This window comes from Abramis brama (assembly GCF_963993115.1).
Source record: "Abramis brama genome assembly, chromosome: 17".
Lineage (NCBI taxonomy): Eukaryota > Metazoa > Chordata > Actinopteri > Cypriniformes > Leuciscidae > Abramis > Abramis brama.
In genome coordinates, this window is record NC_139979.1 from 19,546,671 (window position 1) to 19,570,670 (window position 24,000).

Here is a 24,000-nt window from a genome sequence, read left to right on the forward strand (position 1 = left end):
ATTAGAGTTTTATTATAATGTGTCATTTATGTAGTAGTCATTTGATTTATACTTTAATCATTATCAAGTTCCCACAAGTTAATATGATGTTCCTACGAATTACTATCTCATGGCCACGACATATTATCACGTTCCCACGTGTTTATATGTCGTGGCCACGACAAAACTAAGATCTCTATTATTTCATGTGCATCCATGCTCTCGTTTTATTCATAGTAAGATGACATGACGCATAAAGGAAATAGGTTATATAAAACTAGAAATTGTAATGCGTAAGCATGCAAAAAATTCCAGTGCGGATGTGAATAGTTTCTTGAGGGCACGAAAAAGTTTCTTGTGTGCATGTAAAAGTCTGTCAAAAAAAAAAAAAAGGCTCTATATGTTCAAGAAAATCAATGAAAACCCTAAGAATTCGTAGTCTGTTAAGGGACTTTCGGTAGAGTAATGTGGAATAAGACTGCAACATTATCAATACGAGGCAGGAGCACAAACAATAATCCCAATGCTAAATAACCCTGTAATAATATTCAGTTTATGCCAAGTGAAAAGATCAAAATTCACTGTGTTCCATTTCCATTCTGATGAACTTCAAAGGTAAGAGACAAGATGAAAAACCTACATTAACTTCCTAAAATATATTTATTCTTAATATTCTTATTAAAAGAAATTAAATAAGATTTACAGATGACTATATACCAAATATAAAGCTGAAAATAATGCTGTATGAACCATTTATGTTAAATATGGTCTGAAATCTGAAAATCTACTGAGAGGTATGGAAATCTGAGTCTGGAAGAGTATGAAATTTTGAAATGGAAAATGTGTAGGAACCCTGTTATTATCATGACTTTGTCTCTTGCTCCTGCTCTTTCCTGGCTTTCTTAGTCAAACTTTCAGGCTGATAGAAGACTTATATATTCTGGTAGTGATTCGGCGTCCGGGGTCGGATCTAATAGGCTATATCTGACGTTTTCTGATGTGGAAATCCATCCAAACTAACATTTTGCTGTTGTCGGCAGGATATTGGCACAATCTAACAACTAAAATAATTATGCAAATCGGGGGAACCACACAAACATACCAACAAAAATGGTGCTGAACACAATTTGCAAGGTGCAGGCTGTATTTGGATATATGCCAGGTTATAATGTTCTTCTCCATCATTTGATCATCATTTGATAATCATTTCATGAATAACTGCTGCTATGATCAATAGAAAATGTATACAAACATCACTCAGGCGATAATAGCGTGACGTTAATTGCAGCAGGCAATTTTGTGGGCGCGATCTATAATAAGCCTAATTTACACAGAAAGAAGCCGCGTTTGGACTGAAAAGGATGACTTAATTGATATAGACAAGTCACAGCGCAATTCCATCAAATTCTGTGTCTGATTAACTGGATTACTGGTGATTAGTAAATAATAGTAAAATGTATTTGTGATATACCACATAAAGTGACGCAACTGTTTACACTCAATGGTAAATAGCATCAGCCTTCTTTTACACTTGGAAACAGACGCTGCCTTAGTGAATTCGTAGTCTGTTAAGGGACTTTCGGTAGAGTAATGTGGAATAAGACTGCAACATTATCAATACGAGGCAGGAGCACAAACAATAATCCCAATGCTAAATAACCCTGTAATAATATTCAGTTTATGCCAAGTGAAAAGATCAAAATTCACTGTGTTCCATTTCCATTCTGATGAACTTCAAAGGTAAGAGACAAGATGAAAAACCTACATTAACTTCCTAAAATATCAGATGAATTCTCTCTCTCTCTCTCTCTCTCTCTCTCTCTTCCCATCTCACCCTGTTGCCACGGCAGCATAATCTGGCTATGAGAGAAAGGGACGGATAGTGCAAATGTCATCTGACTCATTTAATGTTGGTGTCAATATGTGTGTGAGCGTGTGCGTGATCGAGAGAGCAAGAGAGACAGAATGAATGTCACAACGTATCATAGAACCCATCGGTTGAGCTGCGACTTAAATTCATCTTCAACAAGCAATAAGTGGCCTTTTCTGTAAAGCCTTAAGTCTAATAAAAAGTTCATAAAAATTAATATTACTGCTGTTTGTAAAGGTTGAGTATAATCCATTGAAACACTGACAGTTACTTCTCTAACATACTGACAGGGATGTCATGCATCTATTTTTTCATATTTGTGATATATATTTGAGATGGCACCTGTGGCAGTTCTGGCTCACTTGGTGCCCCAGGCAAGATAAGACATAACCAATGAAAGTAGTTAACCTAATATAGTTTTTTTTTTTTTAACCAAGCAAAAATTCAACTGCACTTGACACCCAGTGGTTGGGCAAAATTCAGTATTTATAATATTTATGAATTGGTCTCAACCCACAAGAAGTTAAAGTAGAATTAAAAAAAGTGCAACTTACTGAATTAAAATTCAAATAAAGTCAACAGGTAATTACATTCTGGGGACTATAAAAACTTCAGACTTCAATATTTTCAAACTTCTTTAAACCTTAAGACAAAGCCATCATTCAAAGTTTTCTTTAGTGCAAGGAAAAGTTAAATTTTCAAAACTGTCAAAATATTGTTCACAATGTAGGCTACTGCAATTATGTGAATATCAATTAATTTTAAATAAAATCATACTTCCTTAAATTCCCATTTGAATTATGCATCTGTTTGGTACCTCAATTCAAATAAAATTCAATTTCAGAAAAAAAGAAAAGAATTGTTTTACCAACAATAATAATGCTTGATTTTAAAAAAAAAAACAAATAATTGTTTTTGGAAGTTGCATTTGAAATCCACTTAGCTCTGCCAGGGCAAGTGTTCAATTGGTTTAAATGGATATGTGCTCAGATCCCACAGTATGTGTTTGTTTTGTAATGAGGACTACATATTCATCACCAGACTTGCTAACAGTGTTCTGAAAATCTGAAAATCAGCAGTCTCGGAAGTGCTTTTGTTTTTGTTTTTGTCTCTGTGTCCTTTATCATTATCCCATGCTTTACTCTTGTTTACCACGGTCTGTACCTTGCATGCCTATATAAACTCAGGAGTCAGAAAGTGCCGTGGCTCCCGAGAGCGTCTGCAGACGTCATGCATGAGGAATCATCATGTTTGTTTACTCTGCTAAAGGGAATGCTGAAAGAGCCTGACAGCTGAAATGCTCTCATTTAAATCTGTTGGCACAGCAGGGTCGGTTAAATCATTCATCTGACACAAAGAACAAGATTTCACATTGGTATAAGCCTTTCATCTTCATATCTTATCACGTATTTGCAATGTACCAGCCCGAAAGTGTTAAAACGCCATCAAATATTCAGCAGCAACCAACTACACCTGCATCCGAAAGCTTATCTTTCAAATCCTGCCAGAACACTGGTCTGTGACTGGTGCGATCACGACTGTTGGATTGTTAATTGCATGGTGTTTATCTGTGAGTGGGCAGAGAGCGAATTGCTCTCGCTGTGAGGTAAGTCAGCATCCTATGTACAAAGTCCAAGGCCTGCGCCGATCACTCGTCCATCCGTTCATCCGTGTGCTCGTGTGTGTCTGTGATGAATCTGGATTTGACACAGATGTTTGTGCTGCACCTCGGGGCAGGCCTTGTCAATGTTGCAGAGCATATCTGTCAAAACATACATGGACTGGTGTTTGTGTGTTATGTGTGAATAGCATCAGTGACCCATGTTGTCAAAAAGGACACCTAGTGGAAACAGCCCCCCCTTTTCAAAAGCATGGAAACATTTGCATGAAAGTGTGAGAGCTTGGTGGAAATGCAAAGAGACATGTAGGATCACAAGGAGGTAAGAAAAAGGAAGGATCAACTGTCAAGCTGGTGGATTTTCTCTTTGTAAAAGTGAGAGGGAGCATGTGTGTATGTTCCAGGGTGGGTTAAGGACAAAGTAAGAGGCTCAAAGCACAGCACCACTGAAAGACTGTCAGAGGAGACTGAAAGTACACTGAATCAACTGACAGAAGAAGAGATGGAGAGAATTAGGGAGAGACAAGCCGTTTCTGACGGATTTGCCCATTGAGAGAAGACTTTCGAAAGTGAATATTCAGCGTAAAAAACCCACATCTTAGTTCCTAACCATCTGCCAGTTTAGTTCAACCAAGCTCTAAATGTGCTTAAATTGCACTGCACCATATTTATATTAAAGTGTCATAAAATGGAAAATCTTAATGTCTGATATTTACACAAATAAGACGGGCTGGGCAATTCTGGCCCTCGAGATCCACTTTCCTGAAGAGTTTAGGTCCAACCCTGATCAAACTCGACTGCCGGCTTTCTAGTAATCCTGAAGACCTTGTTTAGGTGTGTTGATTTAGGTTTAAAGCTAAACTTCACTGAAAAGTGGATCTCGAGGGCCAGAGTTGCACACCCCATAAGAGGTTACTTTGCAATAAAAACTTACTGCAAATTTTATACCTCAAAGCTAACTCCTCAGTTAATTTTAGTTTTCCACCCTTCTGAAATGCTAGGATTTGAAATTGCCCAAGTCGTGATGTTATGAATGAATGTCCTCTACACATCCTCTACACATATCATTTTATGATGCCTTTATGACCTTTTTGGATCTTCTAAGTTTTAATTTCAAGGGGGTGTGCTCTTAACAACTCAGTCACAAGAGCGATACTGCTGTGAGCATAAGATGTCAAGTAAGAATGTCTGATGTTGTTCTGTCCTTTGATGTAGACAAAATGCACCTCCAAAAACTGTACATACCCTTTCAAAAAGACTAATTTGTCTATCAGAAACTACTAGAAATGCATGGATGAAGTTTTTAAAAAAAAAAACATGCCAGCGATTTACAAGAATTCTTTAACGAGATTCTTTTCTTAATTATTCTCAACATGCTGCCATTTTTTTCAGATATCAATTAATTATAGCAGTCTGACGAGTTATAATAATGGTTTTTAAAACGATACATAGCCTAGATAATAGATTTTAGCAAGTGAGGAATTATCATGCTGAAACAGACTCCTCCAAAACGCACACAGCCAGAGCAGAGTGTGCAAAGCGTCATAAGACACGGCGTTAAATTACCTCATGTTTCAAAGCACATAACATCATAATACTAATGAATTTAAACAGCTTAAAGAGCTCTGACTTGTACCACCTGACCGCTGCAGATTAATTTCAGCGTTGATAGTGTTTCCATAGAAAGGCATAAATCGGAGTTTAAGGACAGCTCCAAATAGAACGTCACGCGCTGCTATCTCTTAAAGGAATAGTTCACTTAAAAATAAAAAAAGGAATATATTTTGAAGAATGTCGGTAACCAGACAGTTGATGGACCCCACTGACTTCCATAGTAGGAAAAAAAATACTGTCTGGTTACCGACATTCTTCAAAATATCTTATTTTGTGTTCAGCAGAAGAAAGATACAGTTTTGAAACAACTTGAGGGTGTGTAAATGATGACAGAATTTTAAGTTTTAAGTGAACTATTCCTTTAATTACGGTAGTTACAGCATGGCATGAACGCAGCATAAGCTCATTGTTTTGGTTCAAGAAGAACTGTAAAAGATTGCTGTTGTTTGTTTGCACTGCTTTGTGACTGTCTGTCTAAAACTCTGCATAGGCTCATGAAACGCCTGCGCCTCCAGCGCCAGTATCTGATTGACATCCCAGTGTACAGTAGGTGGCGGTATAGAGAGCAATATTTTTTTTCTATTTTTACCCAAAATAGAAGATGTGAGCATTATGAAGCGCTGAACTTTTTTCAGTCATACTCAACGCCGGAGGGCTTTCAAAAAGTACCCTTTCAAAAGTACACCCCTGTACCTTATTTACACCTAAAGGGTGCCTATTTGTACCATAAAGGTACATATCCTAAAATGTTATAGTACCTTTAACATACATTTAGTGTGACAGATTGTAGTAGTTTGCTGCATCCTCCACAACCAAGCACTCAGAACTGACCCACAAGAGGGCTGTGGGTCTGTTTGTGGTGTTCCCTGATTTGTATATTTACTTTAGTAAATGGGGCTCAGATAGCGGGTGCAAATAAAAGGCATCTTCATTGAGTGCAATTCATTCTTAGTGAATTGCCCCTCAACACGCCAGTGTGTGTTTGTGTTCGCTCATGATTTCAGAACCCTAATGAAGAGGGCTTTTGATGGTTTTATTAAGCTCTTGTGCTTTCGGCCCATGGAGTGCCAGGAGGGACACATTGCGGGTGTCTTTTCCTGCCTCCACTCTGGAATCTTTCCACAAGTGCAAAAGCCAAAGATAAGAAGGGAAAAGGCTTCCTCGATGCTTCCTCTTCGTCTCACAGAAGCCTGGTGACAACTTAATGTGTCTGTATCAACCGGCACTGGCAACGCTTGCATCCAGCACTCTCATTTCACAATCCAAATCAATTAAGGAGAATGAATCACTGTGCTATTATTATAACTGTCAGATTCACTTCTTACTTACAAAGATGAAGAAGAAACAAATGAAGCGCCTGCTATCTACTCCTCCCTTTCCCCGAGGGCTCCCTCTTCAAGCATATTCTCTCCCGATGTCTCCTTTTTCTCTCTGTCTTTCATTCTCTTTTTTATTTCTCTCTGTCTTTGTTCTCCTTTCGTTACCCTGCTTTTTATTTCAGTCCCCCTCTCCGCATTTCTTGTCGCTTTTTTCTTTTGCACTCCCACCCTCTCCCCTAAATAATTTAGATTTTACAGTTTACTTGCCGACTGCCAAGTATCGTTTTATTCAGCCATGCACATATGCAAAACAGCGGGTGTGAACTTTAGAATTATATTTGCGACACTGGTCATTAGTATTTGCCTGCAATAATTATAGTACGGCAATAATGGGTTCCTCAATTGTGTATACACACGCTGTTTCATTTCATTTCCTCTCTTTCTCACTTTTCGTGCCCTGCTGACACATCCAAAGTGATTGAGACAAAGAAAGAAAGAAAGAAAGAGCAGGGAGGAGAGATGAACAAAGAAAGAGGGAGGAGAAGTACATCCATCATTTCTTCCCTGTGGTCAAATAAATCTTGTTTGGTCTGTAAAGGTCAGAGTTCACAGAGATTGCTTTGGGTCACGTGTGTGTGTGTGTGTGTGTGTGTGTGTGTGTGTATGAGAAAGTGTATGAATCAAATACATCAGGTGTTAGTATGTCCCTGTGATTTCCCCGTGCTGCTGTTTGGGACGTGCGTGACACGGTTATGACCTGCGTCAGCAAACTGTCATACGATTCCTTGATTCATGATGATGCTTCGCACAACACTGTCAACTCAATTTAATTAATAATTTTATTCAGCAAGAAGAGAATGCACATTAAGATATCTATTTCCAATAATTGCTGCTCTTTTGAACTTTCAAAAAAAGGATAACTGTTTTCAATATTGATGTTTCTTGAGCACCCAATCAGCACATTTGAATGATTTCTGAAGTATCATGTGACTGAAGACTGGAGTAATGATGCTGAAAATTCAGCTTTAGCATCATAGAAACCAGTTATTTCAAATTTTAATAATGTATCACTATATTGCTTCATTATTTTACTGTTTTGATCCAATAAATGCAGCTATGGTGAGGATAAGACTGGGGCAAGTTGTCACATGAGGTTTTGAGTTAAAAGTCTTAAATTAAAGAAATGCTTGTTTACCAAACAGTAGTTTTGAATGTTGGTTCAACAACCATTGAATTCTGTTCTTCAAACTAAAATGTCAGTTTCATTATATCTTTACAAGAATTTTGTAATATCTGTTGGATAAACAAGTGAACATAAAACCACTCTATCATTATTCAGGCAAAGGTTGAACTGTGTTCTCAGGACAAGGAAATGTTTCATAAATGTCAGGTCGAAACAAAACCATGCCCAAAACAATGGTTTGATATTTTATGTTACTTTGTACACTTTTGTTGCCTTAATGAATTGTTTTGTGTCTACCAGCTCCCGGGGCAAGTTGTCACAAAAGGTCAATGAGTGTGCTGTGAACTGAATCTTAAGTGGAATTGATCAGTAGATTTTTTTTTTATTTTGTCTTTAAGTGCTCGCATATAACAAAGTTAATCTCATTTGTGTGTTGATCTAGGGGGTGCTATAGGCAGCAGAAGGCATCTCCATGAGGAGCGGTAGAAGATGCCGGAACTGCCAGCGCTCCTGCTGTCGATTTACTTCCGCTTCCTGTTAGTCACCGTGGTTACCATGCCGCCTTCTTCCCGGAGCCAGACCCCTATTCTATCATCCGTCCGGATGGGTAAGTCGCACACACTTGTAATATGTGGTCGACAAGCCCAATATCTGACTGTGATTGTGAAGATCTCTAAACCAGTGGTTCTTAAATGGTTTTGCTTTAAGAACCAGATTTAATTTTGGAAATGAATAGCAAATGTATTGCTATGAACTGCATAAGTGGAACAAAATTATTAACACCAGTTGAATGGGAAAATTTACAATTTTGCTCTCTAAATGTCCCTTAAATTTTAAGTTTTATTCCTGGTTTTCAAGGATGAGGACCAAAATATTGTTATATACCTGTAGATAGAGTTGATTGGAAACATATTCTCCCACCCTTTTAAAATTTTGCTGTTATAACTCTGCACAATTATTCAAAAGTTTAGGGTCAGTAAGATTTTTTCATCTTTTTGAAATGAGTCTCTCATGCTCACCAAGGCTGCATTTATTTGATCAAAAATACAGTAAAAACTGTAATATTGTAAAATATTATTCCAATTTGAAATTCTGTTTTTATATATTTCAAAGTATAATTTATTCCTTTGATGGCAAAGCTGAATTTTCAGCATCATTGCTCCAGACTTCACATGATCCTTCAGAAATCATTCTAATATGCTGATCTGGTGCTCAGGAAACCTGATTTTTTTATTATTATTAATGTTGAAAACAGCTGTGCTGCTTAATATTTTTGTGGTATTTTGGTAAATATTTTTTCAGGTTTCTTTGATGAATAAAGTTATTGTCTTGATTTCTCTCTACTTTGTCTCTTTCTTGTCCTCCTTCTCTCCTCCTTTAGCGGCAATTTTGGATGACAGCTCTGTCTGTGGGCGTGGGGAGCGGTTAGCTTTAGCGTTAGCACGCGAGAACATCAACAGTGTGATGGAGGGCCCGGCTCGTGCGGAGGTCGACATATTTGAACTCCAGAAAGACTCTCAGTATGAGACTACAGATACTAGTGAGTCATACATAAAAAAATGCACACACACACACACATTCCTGCACACTTCACAAAAAAAGAACTTTAAAGTGAAGCAGTACAGCATACAGTGACTCAGAAAGGCAAACAGAGATTTGAGGAATTAAAGGCCCACTGAAGTGCCTTGGTTTGTATGATGCGTTGATGTAATTTCCATTGAAACAGGAAGCTAAGGCGGGACATATTGAATGACTCCTCCCCCTTTTCAAAAGCCAATAGCGTTTAGTGGACCTCACAGACTGCAAGTCGTGCTTGACAGCACCATGGAAGCGAATCCGAGTGCTGATGATACGTTGGATTCAATAGTTGAGGTGTGAATAAATTATAGCCATTTCATTTTTAACCAATGAACAGTTGGAAAACGGAATAAAACTCGAGCGTTTGAGCAACCGGACACACATCTCCAACCCATATTGCTCAAAGTGACGTGTCAACGGTCGCTTTGGCCAGGTGGTATTTATAGCATAGGGGGCGGGACGCTTTATATTCTAGAGAGCATTTGATTGGACAGAAGATGTGATGAGAAGCTGAAGTCTGCGGTGATGTCATAAAAATCTGTGATCCATTTTAGCGGAAGTGAGAGACTGTAAGTTTTGAATGCTTATATCTCCTAAATAAGAATTTTGTCATTGTTTTGGAACACACCAGCTTATTCATAACCTAAAGGTTGACATATTCATACTAAAAAGCTAAAAAACGTACATTTTGATTTCAGGGGGCCTTTAAATGCTCTACATTTTTGTCGTAGTGTGCCAGATTCTGCCAAAGGGTGTGGTCTCTGTGATTGGCCCCGCCTCCAGTCCTGCCTCGGGCTCCATTGTCAGTCACATCTGTGGGGAAAAGGAGGTGAGCTTCATTTAAATATTCCACATTTATTTATTTCATGTTAATTCACTAACCATAATCTTTTTCCTTTTGTTCTTTAAACTGCTCTCTCTCAGATTCCGCATATCAAAATCGGACCGGAAGAGACTCCGCGGCTTCCTTACCTGCGCTTTGCGTCTGTGACTCTGTATCCTAGCAACGAGGATCTGAGCCTTGCCATCGGAGCCATCCTACGCTCTTTCAGCTACCCATCGGCTAGTCTGGTCTGCGCTAAGGCCGAATGTAAGTTCAAAACCTCTGCTCCGCTCATCAGCTGGTCTGGTTTCCTTCGAGCTTGAATATGTAAAATTATTCCAAATGGAGAGCAACACACACTTTAACGCATATGATACTTATAATTAAGATTTAGAAGTCTTCAGAGAAAGGTGCGTTTTTTTCCCATTCATCCGAAAACCAAAATTTCCACTGGCTTTAAAAGACTTGAACATTTAAATTGATTTCCATCTGCCCAATCAATCATCTTCTCTCAGCAAACACTCAAGTTACAATTTGTATTCCAGGCTGTGCGAGATAAAATTACAAAAGTTCTCAAGAACAGACTCTGATAATGACACTGCAGTGCTTCCTTACTGCAAGCACTAACAATTACTTTGCTGTAATAGGTAGCTGTGCCAATAACACATACTGCTGGGCAATTACGCAGCATGTCACTGGACAACATAACGTTAACGTTATCTGAGAATAAATCCCCACCCTGCTGCGTGTGTTAATGTGTGAGACACCGCCACGTACGCAGAGTGTGTGCATGTGTGTTTGTGCATTTAGACGTTCATGTGTTCAGAGAGGGCATCGCTACATAATGCTCAGCTCTGACCCAGTTGGCTGCACTATGGTTGCTATGGCAGCAGAGTAGGTGCAACTTGCCACTCATCAAGCTCATTTAAAATGGTGGCAAGAGATGGAGAGAGGCTCGCTGCTGCGCAACAGATTCTCGTTAAACAGATAGAAAGCCATTTCGCAAGCTTGTTTTGACAAATGTTTTCATGTGTATTGTGCACAGGGATTTTGTAGTCAACCTCATTGCCTTAAATTTAGGAAACTGTCGTCTGATGCCACACACTGTTTTTCTCTGGTGACCTCTTGTCAGACTGAAAAAGCATGAAAGGAACGACTAAACAACTGCGTAAACACATTCTAAGTCTTTATCAAAGCAGAATTTGACTATGTTTTTTGTCTCTTGCATTCGTAAGCTCTCCAAAACTTAGCCATCTGCCTTACTGTCTACGTTCTACATAAGTAACATGCTTTTGCATTAAAAAAACCTGAGACACAGGGCAGTGGAATGAAAAATGCAAGGTATAGAAAGGCGTTTTTTAAAGTTCAACTACCTTTAAATCTGTGTCATGCAAGAGATGCTTCAATGATGCAAGGCACAAGCATGTCAGTTCACATGTCAGTTCACATGTTCACATCGAAAAACAATTGAAAAGTAGTGAAGTGTAATGCAAAAACAAAGACTGTGTGAAAGGCCTCTAAGTGTGATGGAACAGGTCTGCTAACACTTTATTTTGATGGTCCCCCAACAGACATTCTACTGATTATAAGTAACTTTTGCAACTACATGTCAACTTATTCTAACCCTAACCAAATAGTCTACTAATACTCTAATGAGTTAGTTGATATTATAGTGGCAAAGTTACTTATAGTCAGTAGAATGTCTGTTGGGGAATTGGGGAGCATCAAATTAAGTGTTAGCAGATATTGAGCAGACAGTCTACTAATACTCTAATGAGAGATACTTGACAAGTAATTGCAAAGTTACTTATAGTTAGAATGTCTAAAGTGGACTAACAAAATAAAGTGTAACCCAATCTTTCTCCCTCACTTGGTTTAAAAATGACTTCTGTGACCCAAACAATGCTTCATGCATCACTACACTTGACAATGGTTCTTTTTGCCTGTGAAATTTCACAGAAATTTTGCCACTAGCTATGTTTCCATCCAAAGTTGCGAATTTAACTTGCGCTCAAAATTGGAATATCGCATAAAACATTTGTGAATAATGCATCGTTTCCATCCAGTGAGCTGAAGAGAATAAAACTTCCTGATAAACTTCCTGTTAAACTGGTGCTAAATGGAGAAGCCACTGTATATAGTAATTTTGTATATAAAAATTACTTGCGCCTCAGAGCATACAGACAAAACACAATAAAGTTATCTTGAAGCGGATGCTGGCTGCTGTTTGGGAACGCAGTTGTGTAAGACAGTGCAGGTAACTATACTGAACCACTTTGATGACAGACTTTGCTCAGGCATTTCAGAATGATCAAAACAGCATTTCAGACCGGACCGCTGGTTAGTGCAGTTATGCTCCGTCCCATCGCAAAGTCACATGTCTTTTTTGTTGCGCACCGAGGAATTTATTCGGTAATGTGTTTCCATCGTAGTTTATGCGCATATTTTCTTAGCGGATACAAAATTTATCCAACTTAATTGAGCGCATACGGTTTTTATTCGCATCTTTTCAATTTATGCTCATTTTGGCGTTTCCATCCAGCATTTTTTTATGCGATATCTCAAAATGCGCATCAAAATAAGTGGATGGAAACGCCAAAATACGCATAAATTCTTACAATAAAACATGAAAAAAATACATAAAAAACGTATGCGCTCAATTGAGTTGGATAAAGCTATTGTGACCACATCTTAGTAAGCTTAAAGATAAATAGTACACACAAATATTACATAAAAATAATCAATGTTTAATAAAACAGAACTATTTTCATCAACACTTTCAGTAAGTTTATGTTTAATCAACTATCTTGCATTGTCCACCATCGTGGATTTATTTATTCACTAAAACACAATAATGAAAACTCTATTGTATTTCTTCACTGTGCTCAGTATAATTGTGGGATTTCCTTTTTTGTTTCCATAGAATTTAGGCATCTCATAGTTAAACGGCTACCGTTTAGAACAGGTTTTGCATTGGGAAAATGCCTATGATGTCCTACAATTCTGCCAGCTCGCTAGGTTTTGGAACTGAGCTCTAGTCACTGTCACACATGAGTCATTAAGCACAAGGCTGGTCTGGGTTTGATAATGTTTGTTTCAGAGTGTCACAGCACTGGTCTCTGGTGGAAAACAGAAGATCTGAGTTCACGTTATAATGCAGCTGTGGGAATAAGTCAGTGGAATATCGAGAAAGAGACAAATTTAGTGGAATGAAGTGAACAGAAAGGACGAAAATCAGAATGAACGAGAGAAATCAGTGAGGGAAAGACAGAAGAAGGGTATTGAGAGCAAGAGAATGAGAGTGTGGAGAACATTGATTTCTCTCCTCCCTCAAGCTAATTAAAGTTTGGCACTGGCTTTACTGGCTCTTTCTCTGCATGCAGGCTCCCTTGAGAGCGCAGCTAGTTATTTACATTTTCACTGGGCTTTGTGTTGCCACAGACTTTACAGCAGCATTGCAAACGGACAGATGCATGCTGTTAACAAACAACCTCAGACACAAACCATATCAGGTACACTACATGGAGCCCGATTTGGCCCTTAATTCCAGTGGGGTGTTTGAGCGTCTATATGCTTCTGGGCCAACAGCTCGCTTTCTTCCCCGCAGGTCTGTTGAGACTGGAGGAGCTGATAAGGCGTTTTCTGATCTCTCGAGAGACGCTGTCAATCAGGATGCTGGATGACAACCTTGACCCCACGCCTTTACTGAAGGAGATTCGTGATGACAAAATAGCCACAATAATTATTGATGCTAACGCATCTATTTCTTACCTTATACTGAAAAAGGTAAGCGTACAGTTACATTATCTAAATGATGTTGCTTTGGCTCATTTCACATTCATTCATTCTCTTGTCTTCGCCCACCTCAGTCGCTCACCTTGCAATTCAGCTTTGTTCAATATACCTGCATTTTAATGTATAGATAGACACTATAAATATCATAATTCTGCTCAAGGACTGTTTTCCTTAATGAGCAAAATAAATGTTCTGCTTTTTACATAATTAATTTTTTTAATTGTCTCTTTCCTCTTGCCTGTCTTTTTAGGCATCAGAGTTGGGAATGACATCAGCGTTTTACAAGTACATCCTCACGACTATGGTAAGATAGAGGAGGAGTTCTTGGCCTATTTTCCTGTAGATATATTCATGCCTGGAGCCCCATCTTTTGTATTAACAATTCATCTTTATTACGCAAACCCGCTCACACTTCTCAAGCCAGCCCCCTCACAGCTTGAACTGCATTACATACATTTCTACTGTATAACCTACAAACACAACACAGACCTAATCTACACTACTAAAACATATAGTACTAGTCTAACCTACCGTGTTAAGGCTGGAATCCATTACACAAATCGGAACACATTTTATAACACTAGGGATCATACACTAGTTGATTTTGTTAATGTTTACAGAAAAAAAAACAGGTCATTATACATTTAACGACTGAGGATCACAAACTACCAGACTTTTAAGTCGTTCTGAACACACGCAGATGCATGTGCCTTGTTGCTTGGAGACAAATGACAAATGAAAATGTTTTTAAATTGGCTCAAATTATGTCTGATTTTCTCTGACTGGATAAATCATAGTCTGAAACTAAAAACACTGTGATTTTCTGTGAAATCCGTCAACTCAGTAAATCATGTCATGTTCACCTTATGCACTCTACTGAAAACTCTAGTTACTAGTCTAATCGAACACTTCACAGAACCATACATACGCTACTAAAACCTCTAGTCATTAGTCTAACGTATCACTCAAATCTAAAGGCCACACTAAACTGACATCAAAGAACTAGCATAGATGAAAGCCAACTGTGGTGTCGCCTCATGTCAGCTGCGTCTGGGTCAAAAACTTGCGCTTGAACACATTGCAAAGACTACAGCAAACAGCCAATGAGCACAAATGTTCTATGTCTTCATTAGAGGAAATAACTCTTCATACCAGAAGGTGGAAGTATTCTGTATTCATCATTCAAAAAGGGAATGAGCTAGGACTGCAGATATACAAACCGTAAACAGCTTTGTTGTTTGCTTGATTTCAATATTTCTGTTTTTCGACCACTGGTTCACAAAGCTGAAAAGCCAACCAGAGTGGTTTCTTTCATCGAAGGGCTCTGCCGCAAATTCAACATGCTCAATTATCCAAAAAGATGCCAACGGGGGTCCAACTAGTGCCACCGGTGCAGAACACATTGCAAACTTTTTTCACTATTGAACCACATTATGGTAGTCTACTAGTCTACCCAAACAAATGTTACTCAAACCTTGCAGGCATTTCTGAAACCTTTAGGCTACGTTCAGATTGTCAGTCCAAATACGATTTTTGTGCATATCAGATTTAGCTAGTGTAAACGGCCAGAAATCACATGAAATCCGTTTTTTAATATCTGTTTCGAGTTACATTCATATGTTTTTTGAAATCCTAATCAAATCACATTTCTGGAAATCCGCTTCAGCCCGACTGCTCAGATCGGATTTCACGTGGTTTATGTGGCTTTCTCACGACACATAAAATGTAAACATCAGACGTTTATAAATTAATAAACACTGTTACTGCATTCCTGACATGGATCAGTCATTAGATTTAAGAAACTTTGGTTTCCTGTTCGAGGCGATTGTAAATCTTCACCATACTGATCCACTCAAATACCAATTATCCAGTACTATTCACTATTCTGATATGAGCTCTGTCTATATATATACAGTATATATATATATAAAAAATAAACCTAATTGTTCTTTACACACACACTGATGTTCCCTCTTGTGTGATGTCATTCCTGTGTGTGTGCAGGACTTTCCGCTGCTGTGGTTGGATGATATAGTGGATGAGCAGTCAAACATTGTGGGCTTCTCAATGTTTAACACCACCCACCCGTTTTACCTGGAGTTTATCAGGAGCCTAAATCTGTCCTGGAGAGAGGGCTGTGACATTAACCCGTACCCCGGACCAGCGGTAAGACACGCACAAACACAAAAAAACTATCAATGTATAACACACAGAATGTTCACCCTAAACTCTTTGTGTGTGTGTGTGTTCAGCTGTCGTCGGCCCTGCTGTTTGATGCGGTCCATGTGGTGGTGAGTGCAGTGCAGGAACTCAACCGGAGTCAGGAGATTGGCATCAAGCCTCTTAGCTGCACCTCCCCTCAGATCTGGCAACACGGAACCAGCCTCATGAACTACCTGCGTATGGTCAGTCTGTGTGTGTGTGTGTGTGTGTGTGTGTGTGTGTGTGTATGGGTAAATTCAATTTCACTTGAAAGTCCTTCAGGAATGTTTCCTGCTTAGAGAGCACCCATTGTGTTATCAAAAGTAACATAGCTGTTTCTATTCTCTTTCTCTCTCTCTCTTTAATGTTTTGATCAGGTGGAGTATGATGGCTTGACAGGTCGAGTTGAGTTCAACAGTAAAGGCCAGAGGACCAATTACACCCTCCATATCCTGGAGAAGCACAGGGGAGGCCACAAAGAGGTTAAAGGCACATACATACACCTTTACTTAGATATCTAATTGAGGACATTCCACAGACTTCTACTGTTTTTATATACAGTAACCCTAAAGGCCCAGGTCTACTTAATTTTTCGTGTTGCACTCCGTCTTCCGCACAGTTGAACGTACAAGCCTTTCAAAGTATTCTCCTTTGGCCGTGAGTGTGGAAAGACGCATTCTGCACGTGCGAATCACTCAAGTCACTCGCACATGCGCTGTGTTGTACATGCAACGTCCGTGTGGTCACAAAAATTGGGCTGCACACGGACCGGGTGTGTGGACGTCCGCGGACCCTCCTGATGACGAAAATTCCGTCACGCGGATGGTACGCGGACGTCCGAAGTATACTTTGGCCTTAATCCTAACAGAAAAATGTCTGCACTTTCACAATTTGTAAAAAAAAACTGAACAAATGAGGACATCCCCAAAAGGAGGTTTTGTCAGATTTAGTTCACTTCTGGGTACAGATTTGTAACAGATTTAAGTAGGACACACACATATTTTGAATAGTGCTATGATCGTTGTTTTGATTGCTTCATTTCTGAACCATCTCTGTGTTAGATTGGGATCTGGTACTCTAATAACACTCTGCTGATGAACTCCACCAGTCTGGACATCAAAGTCTCTGAGACTCTGGCTAACAAGAGCCTCATCATCACCACCATACTGGTGAGAACCAACTGCACCACAGCAGGCCCAATTAGCCCACTTATGTTCACAGGAAGTTTACCACATCTACATCAGTAATTCCCGTCCTAAAACTTAAACTCTTAATTCATTATTTACACAATGAAAATACAATTTACATCAATATTGATTAGAGAAGGGACAAAAATGAGGAACTGGAATATTTCTTAATAATGTTTTTCATGTTAGAAGTTAGTGTGCGTCACCTGAAGACATGGTAAAGCAACATCTGCTCCATCTAAAGTAGTGAAATTATTTAAAATTCACTGCTGTTTTCTTAATTGTGATATTGTGATAAAAGAATTTAAAAAAATCATGTACAGTTTTGAGTGTAATATTTTCATCCAATACAGTAAGATGAAAGTGATGGGGCCATGAACTTGTACTAAATACAGAAATGTGTGTGTTTGTGTGTGCAGGAGAACCCATACATGATGAGAAAGGTGAATTACCAAGAGTTTGAGGGGAACGAGCAGTATGAGGGTTTTTGTGTGGACATGTTGAGAGAGCTGGCTGGTATCCTCAAGTTCAACTTCCGCATCAAACTGGTGGACGATGGCCTGTATGGGGCACCTGAACCCAACGGCTCGTGGACGGGCATGGTGGGAGAGCTGATCAACAGGGTATGTAGTTGTTTTCATCAACTTGTTTTCTACTGATATAACAAGTATTTTCACACGGTTGCATTCAAATAAATTCTATGTGATTTTCCTCACTGTGTCTAGATTACTTTTTTAAAAATGTATGTTGTGCTTCTACAATGTTTTATTGCTCTCTCCTTCTCTCTCTCCTTCATTCTTTGGAGCAGAAAGCTGATATGGCTGTAGCTGCTTTTACCATCACATCTGAGAGGGAGAAGATCATTGACTTCTCAAAACCCTTTATGACCCTGGGCATCAGTATTCTCTACAGGGTCCATATAGTAAGTCACAAACACACACACAGAGAGAGAGAGAGAGAGAGAGAGAGTGGCATCAGTTTATGTATTCTGACTACTAAAAAATACACAAACAGATTCTTTGTGAATGACCTCTAAGTTTACTTCAGACGGACTGAGAAACTTGATAACAAGATTTATTGCTGTGGACTGTCAGAATGTGATTCAATATGTGGGGAAAAAACAGTTGCAACAGTGTATTTAAAAACATCTTAATTTTCGTGCTTTTCTAATCAAATATTGTGATTAATTTAGATTAATTTGAATAATGAATTGAAATTAATTTTCATTTGGAATTTAACTCATAATTGTTGACTGATTTCAGGTTTTAATACCCTTAGAGAGACCAATTGTGTTATAAGCAAAACCTGACCCACACTCACTCAAACGGAAAACTGGTTAGTGAAATATTGGCTATATGTCTTTACTTGGTAAACACTAAACCGCAAGTTCTGCTTTCGATGGCAGAGTATTAAAAATCCATTTCTGGCGACTCTGTTGTGCGGTTTTGATCAATAGCGCCATCTTGCGTCCAGAGTAAAACATGGAAGATTAAACCATTTGAATGAACTGAGAGGATGAGAATCATGAGATGATACATGCAACACACTCGAGGAATAACACTAACTCCAGAATGTGTTTTGGAGTGTTTCTGAAATTACAAAACATGAACAGCACATGAGATGACCTTGCTCATGCAGGCACATGGTAACACATAACAACAAATGCGCATGCATCACCTCGATTAACTTTAATATTTCCTTTGATCCATTCATGTCTAACTGACACCATAAACTTCACAATAATAGACATTAACAAACAAGCACATTTCTGTTTTCGTCATAAAGACAGAGTGCATCAATATCAAAGACACCTTCTCACATATAATTACGGATTGATCTGATTAACACTCTATATTGAGCGATTCACCGCTGTAACAGCATATTTAACTTATGCCTTACTCCTTTACCTCACACAACAGTTTGTGCATGTATTTAATATGTAACACTGCATTTACTTAATAAATTAACACTTAAATGTAATTCATAGATTGAATATTCATTATTTCTGCCACTTTCCTTCCTTCAGTTGCATTCATTTACCTCACTTTCTCTTCCACTGTCTCTCAGGGTAGGAAGCCAGGTTATTTCTCCTTCCTGGATCCCTTCTCACCGGCTGTTTGGCTCTTCATGCTGCTGGCTTACCTTGCTGTCAGCTGTGTGCTTTTTCTTTCTGCTAGGTACACACACAAAAGCACACCAACACACTCAAAATCTGCTAACGATCATGGTCTTAATCAGAGTGTTTGTATTGTTTTCCATTAAAAATATCATACCCTTTATAGTATAGTGAAGAAATAAATATTTAATGCTCCATGCTAGATTTCTCTCTCCCTATGTGTGTGTGTATTTGTGTCAGGTTGAGTCCGTACGAATGGTATAACCCTCACCCGTGTCTGCGTGAGCGCAAAGACCTGCTGGAAAATCAGTACACGCTCGGAAACAGCCTGTGGTTTCCTGTCGGGGGCTTCATGCAGCAGGGGTCAGAGATCATGCCCCGAGCCCTATCCACACGCTGTGTTAGTGGGGTCTGGTGAGTTTGAGCGTGTGCTGGGGCTCCATATGTGTTGATGTTCATTTTAACAGAGTCAATGGACACATTACACAGCACAGCTATGGGCTTTTTGCACTCTGCTTCCATCATTTATGTCCTCTCTCTCTTTCTTTCAGGTGGGCATTCACTCTTATAATAATCTCCTCATACACAGCGAATCTGGCTGCTTTTCTGACAGTACAGAGAATGGAAGTGCCAATTGAATCGCCCGATGACCTGGCTGATCAAACCAATATACAATACGGCACCATTCATGGAGGAAGCACCATGACCTTTTTTATGGTACAAATCATTTGATACTAATATTTAAGTGTATACACATCCATAGGGACAGAAATATGAACACATGCTAGCTTGCACATGTGAATCATACACAAGTATACATTTCATTAACTTAGTGTTTTTACGCATTTTTACATTTATTCCAAAATAATAACTAAAGGCAGTAGCAATTTAAACAATATATTTCATTTGTTCTTTTTCATCAACTTATTTTCCTCAGTCATCAAGCTCGATAAACACTGGTCACAGTAAATGTACCTTTAATTTCCCTTAAGCTGATTGCTCACTAAACAAAAAAACACAGTCATCATGTTTTCAGGCCATTACAAGTTTGATTTTGACGTGACATAAAGCGATGATATCTAAGTGGCTTTCTTTTTAATTAGTCCTCCCATTAACACCATAATTTTGTTAATTTAGACTTATTTGTGAACGTGCACGAAAACAAGAGGCGGGATTTATCGCTCGAACCAATCATATCCATAGTGCGATAGAGGCATTGCCTCCTCTTATGTGACTTTGCCACTTTCATTCTTAATTACCCACCACCAAACCCACATCCTTGCTTCAGGTTGAATGATTCTCATTGGCTAAGAAATAGATAAACATAGTAATTTTCCACACATATACAGATAGACTGAAGCATGTCTCCATCGATTAGGCAGCTGACACTCAGACCCTGAAGTTAGGCACGTCGTGACTTTCCAGTTCTCAAATTTGGGTTGCTGGGCGCCAGCCTGTCCCGAACAACAACTCAGTCAATCTCCAATAATGCCAGTGGTTCCTTAACCTGTAACCAAAAAGACTAACACACACACCGCTTTAACTATAAACAGTAGAGTCGTCTCAAAACATCAAGATAATGTGCTCTTTCTCTCAAGGAGAGGACACTTTAGTATAACGCAGTATGGTAAAGCTTTAACAAAGAAATGGTCCCTTAAACTATAGACTTCAATGACCCCTGTGACCATTGCTGTCAGAGTACCCTAGAAAAACACATGAATGTATTGACACATGTTGAAGACATTTCTTAACAAAACAAAGCATCTTTCCATATTTCATTTCTGGAAGCCAGGCTAAATGAGCAAGAGCTGTTACTACATTCAGATATCAAATACAGACATTAGAGAATACATGAAAATAACATTTCATTAATCACACTGGTAACTTCTTTAACAAAGTAACATCTCACAAGCCTAGAAAAGTCATTCAACTCATGTGATATTTAGAAGGAAAAATATTGATTAATACCTTAATTATAATCACTCATTATATATACATTGAAGCAGCTGTTTATTCCAAAATCCACACCCTCCAATTTTTATTTTTTTGTTTTATTATTTTCCAATTTTTTAAGGAGGCACTGCCTCCCTTGCCTCCTCGGAGGAAACTCTCCTTAAATATATGCATTGATGAATCGTTCGCAACAAGATCAATAACAAGCATTTAGAAAATAGATAGGGTGGATTTTAATTTCATGTCGACTTCGAAACATCTTTATTGATGTAATTAAAAAATAAAATTGACAATATTTATAAAATGTAAAAAAAAAATTTACTAGTCCATAAGGTTGTAAAATTAGCCTAAATTAAGTCTAAATCTCCAGTTTTCTCCAAAAGATTTTGTGTGGGATTCAGGTTTATCTAATAGATGTAAGCAAAGAAACTTGAGATTTGTGCCTCTAATGCTTTATGCATCTCCTTTCACTGAACATCTGTTGAAAAGGGAAAACATGTTTAAATATTTTTAGGCTCAATTTTGTACCATATTCATGGAAACTGCCAGTAGGCATATATTTGCATCTGTGTATGGATGGGCTTTGTGTCTCTTGTTAATTTTCTTGTTGGTTTTTCGTGTAAAATGCTCTTAGCTTAATGACTGTATTTTCTTATCAGGTTTTTGTTTGCTCAAGTGTTTTTACCATCTCTGTGTGTGTGTCTCACTGTTTTCTTTCTGTTTGTTATTGTGCAAGTCAAATAGAGTTTAAATGTTTATTTATAATGTATAAACTGATGAAACATCCTCTCCTCCCCTCTCTCAGAACTCCCGTTATCAAACGTATCAGCGGATGTGGAACTACATGTATTCTAAGCAGCCCAGTGTCTTTGTGAAGAGCACAGAGGAGGGCATTGCACGAGTCTTGAACTCGAAATATGCCTTCCTCCTTGAGAGCACCATGAACGAGTACCACCGCAGCCTCAACTGCAACCTCACCCAGATCGGAGGCCTGCTGGACACCAAGGGTTATGGCATCGGCATGCCTCTAGGTAAGAGAGAGGATCCCTCAATTAGTAAAATTAAAAGATAAAAGTACAGTACACTTTTACAATGGAAGCCTCACAGGCAATGTAGCAGCAATGTGAATCATGTGGTTTTGAAACCATAACATGATGTTACCAACATTGTCAAGTAATATATCTTTGACAAAATATAAACCTGCTCACTTTCACTTTGCATACAGTTGTAATCAAAATTATTCAACCCCCATCGCAAATCAGGTTTATTGGCAAAATGTACAGACTTTCTGCTGTTTGCAATAAACAAATCAAACAAAAGTAATTAAAATAGCTGAACACAACAAATGTTTCAAGTGGTTTCCCCAGATTCAACTGAAAATGCAACTTTTAATGACTTCTGCAGTCTCAAAATGATTCAACCCCTTTATGGCAAGCATATTTATATGGAAGTAAAATAATGCCAAATGTTTTTGAAATAAAAAAGCCTGTTGAATTGCACTACTTTAAAAAAATAGGCATTGCATAACCATGCTTGCATTTTAATGCATTGTATTTTTAGGGCTTGCATTTTTATGGGCTGAAATTCAACATGGTTGAATATTTAAAATGTGAATATTTCAATTAAAAACATTTCAAGCACATTTTCATTATTAAAAATTCAATAATCCATATTCACCTTTCATATTTCACTTCCAAAATATTCAAGCTGTTTAAAAATACAACCTATAATATTCAACAGGCAATTTTCGGTCCATTTTATTTCGCTTTGCAAATTCGCTTCCACAAATTCAGTGGTTCAAATTTGTATACCAAAGTCGTATACACTTTAGAGACGGTCCCTAAATGTGCGAATGTCCAACGTCAAGCCAACTTTATGCCAGTCTATCACTGGGAAACGCTCAGCATTAAGCTTTGCGCGTTATTCTGAGTCCATCTGCTTGCCTGCGAGTTTGGTCTTTTATATCACTATAATTAGTCCATTAAGTCAGTCAAGTCAAGTCAAGTTTATTTATATAGCGCTTTTCACAATACAGATTGTATCAAAGCAGCTTCACAGTATTAAATTAAAATAATACATCAATGCTTGTTTCTAGTGGAAAACGTCCACGTTTGGTAATGCTGATCAATAGTATTGTTGATTGATTAATTAAATTAAATATCCCCAACTGAGCAAGCCAAAGGCAACAGTGGCAAGGAACCGAAAAACTCCATCAGGTGACCTAATGGAGAAAAAAAAACCCTTGGGAGAACCCAGGCTCAGTCGGGGGCCAGTTCTCCTCTGGCGTTTTTATGAACTAGAGGTCGGATTTAACTATAAGATTAAAAGTATTATGCCTGGCTGAAGAGATGCGTCTTTAATCTAGTTTTAAACTGGGAGAGCGAGTCTGAGCAACGAACAGTATCAGGAAGACTATTCCAGAGTTTTGGAGCTAAATGTGAAAATGCTCTCCCTCCTTTGGTGGATCTGGATATCCTAGGTATGACCAAAAGCCTCGAATTTAGTGATCTTAAAGAGCATGATGGATTATAGGGCGATAGAAGATCCGTTAAATAGACTGGAGCTAAGCCATTTAGGGCTTTATAAGTCAGTAGCAATACCTTATAATTAATACGGAACTTTATAGGTAACCAATGTAGTGATGATAAAATTGGTGTTATATGATCATATTTTCTTGATCTAGTAAGAACTCTAGCGGCGGCATTTTGGACCAACTGTAGCTTGTTTAATGAGGACGCAGGACAACCGGCCAACAAAGCATTA

At 38.4% G+C, this 24,000-nt stretch overlaps 1 protein-coding gene across 1 annotated transcript in view; it reads left to right on the forward strand.

Annotated features, from left to right (window-relative positions):
* Window positions 1-22,309, forward strand: part of grik5 (glutamate receptor, ionotropic, kainate 5) — a gene marked incomplete at its 3' end in the record, with an annotated part of 68,490 nt that extends 46,181 nt beyond the window's left edge. Inside the window, exons 4-19 of the mRNA XM_084090032.1 lie at window positions 8,026-8,190; window positions 8,965-9,123; window positions 9,893-9,990; window positions 10,086-10,251; window positions 13,592-13,770; window positions 14,030-14,083; window positions 15,784-15,945; window positions 16,032-16,184; window positions 16,359-16,463; window positions 17,043-17,150; window positions 17,588-17,791; window positions 17,977-18,090; window positions 19,236-19,345; window positions 19,525-19,698; window positions 19,836-20,001; window positions 22,043-22,309. Of these exons, the coding sequence (XP_083946158.1) occupies window positions 8,073-8,190; window positions 8,965-9,123; window positions 9,893-9,990; window positions 10,086-10,251; window positions 13,592-13,770; window positions 14,030-14,083; window positions 15,784-15,945; window positions 16,032-16,184; window positions 16,359-16,463; window positions 17,043-17,150; window positions 17,588-17,791; window positions 17,977-18,090; window positions 19,236-19,345; window positions 19,525-19,698; window positions 19,836-20,001; window positions 22,043-22,309 (2,337 nt within the window). The 5' untranslated portion in view covers window positions 8,026-8,072. The remainder of the gene's footprint in view (window positions 1-8,025; window positions 8,191-8,964; window positions 9,124-9,892; window positions 9,991-10,085; window positions 10,252-13,591; window positions 13,771-14,029; window positions 14,084-15,783; window positions 15,946-16,031; window positions 16,185-16,358; window positions 16,464-17,042; window positions 17,151-17,587; window positions 17,792-17,976; window positions 18,091-19,235; window positions 19,346-19,524; window positions 19,699-19,835; window positions 20,002-22,042) is intronic.
* Between the last annotated feature and the right edge of the window lie 1,691 nt (window positions 22,310-24,000).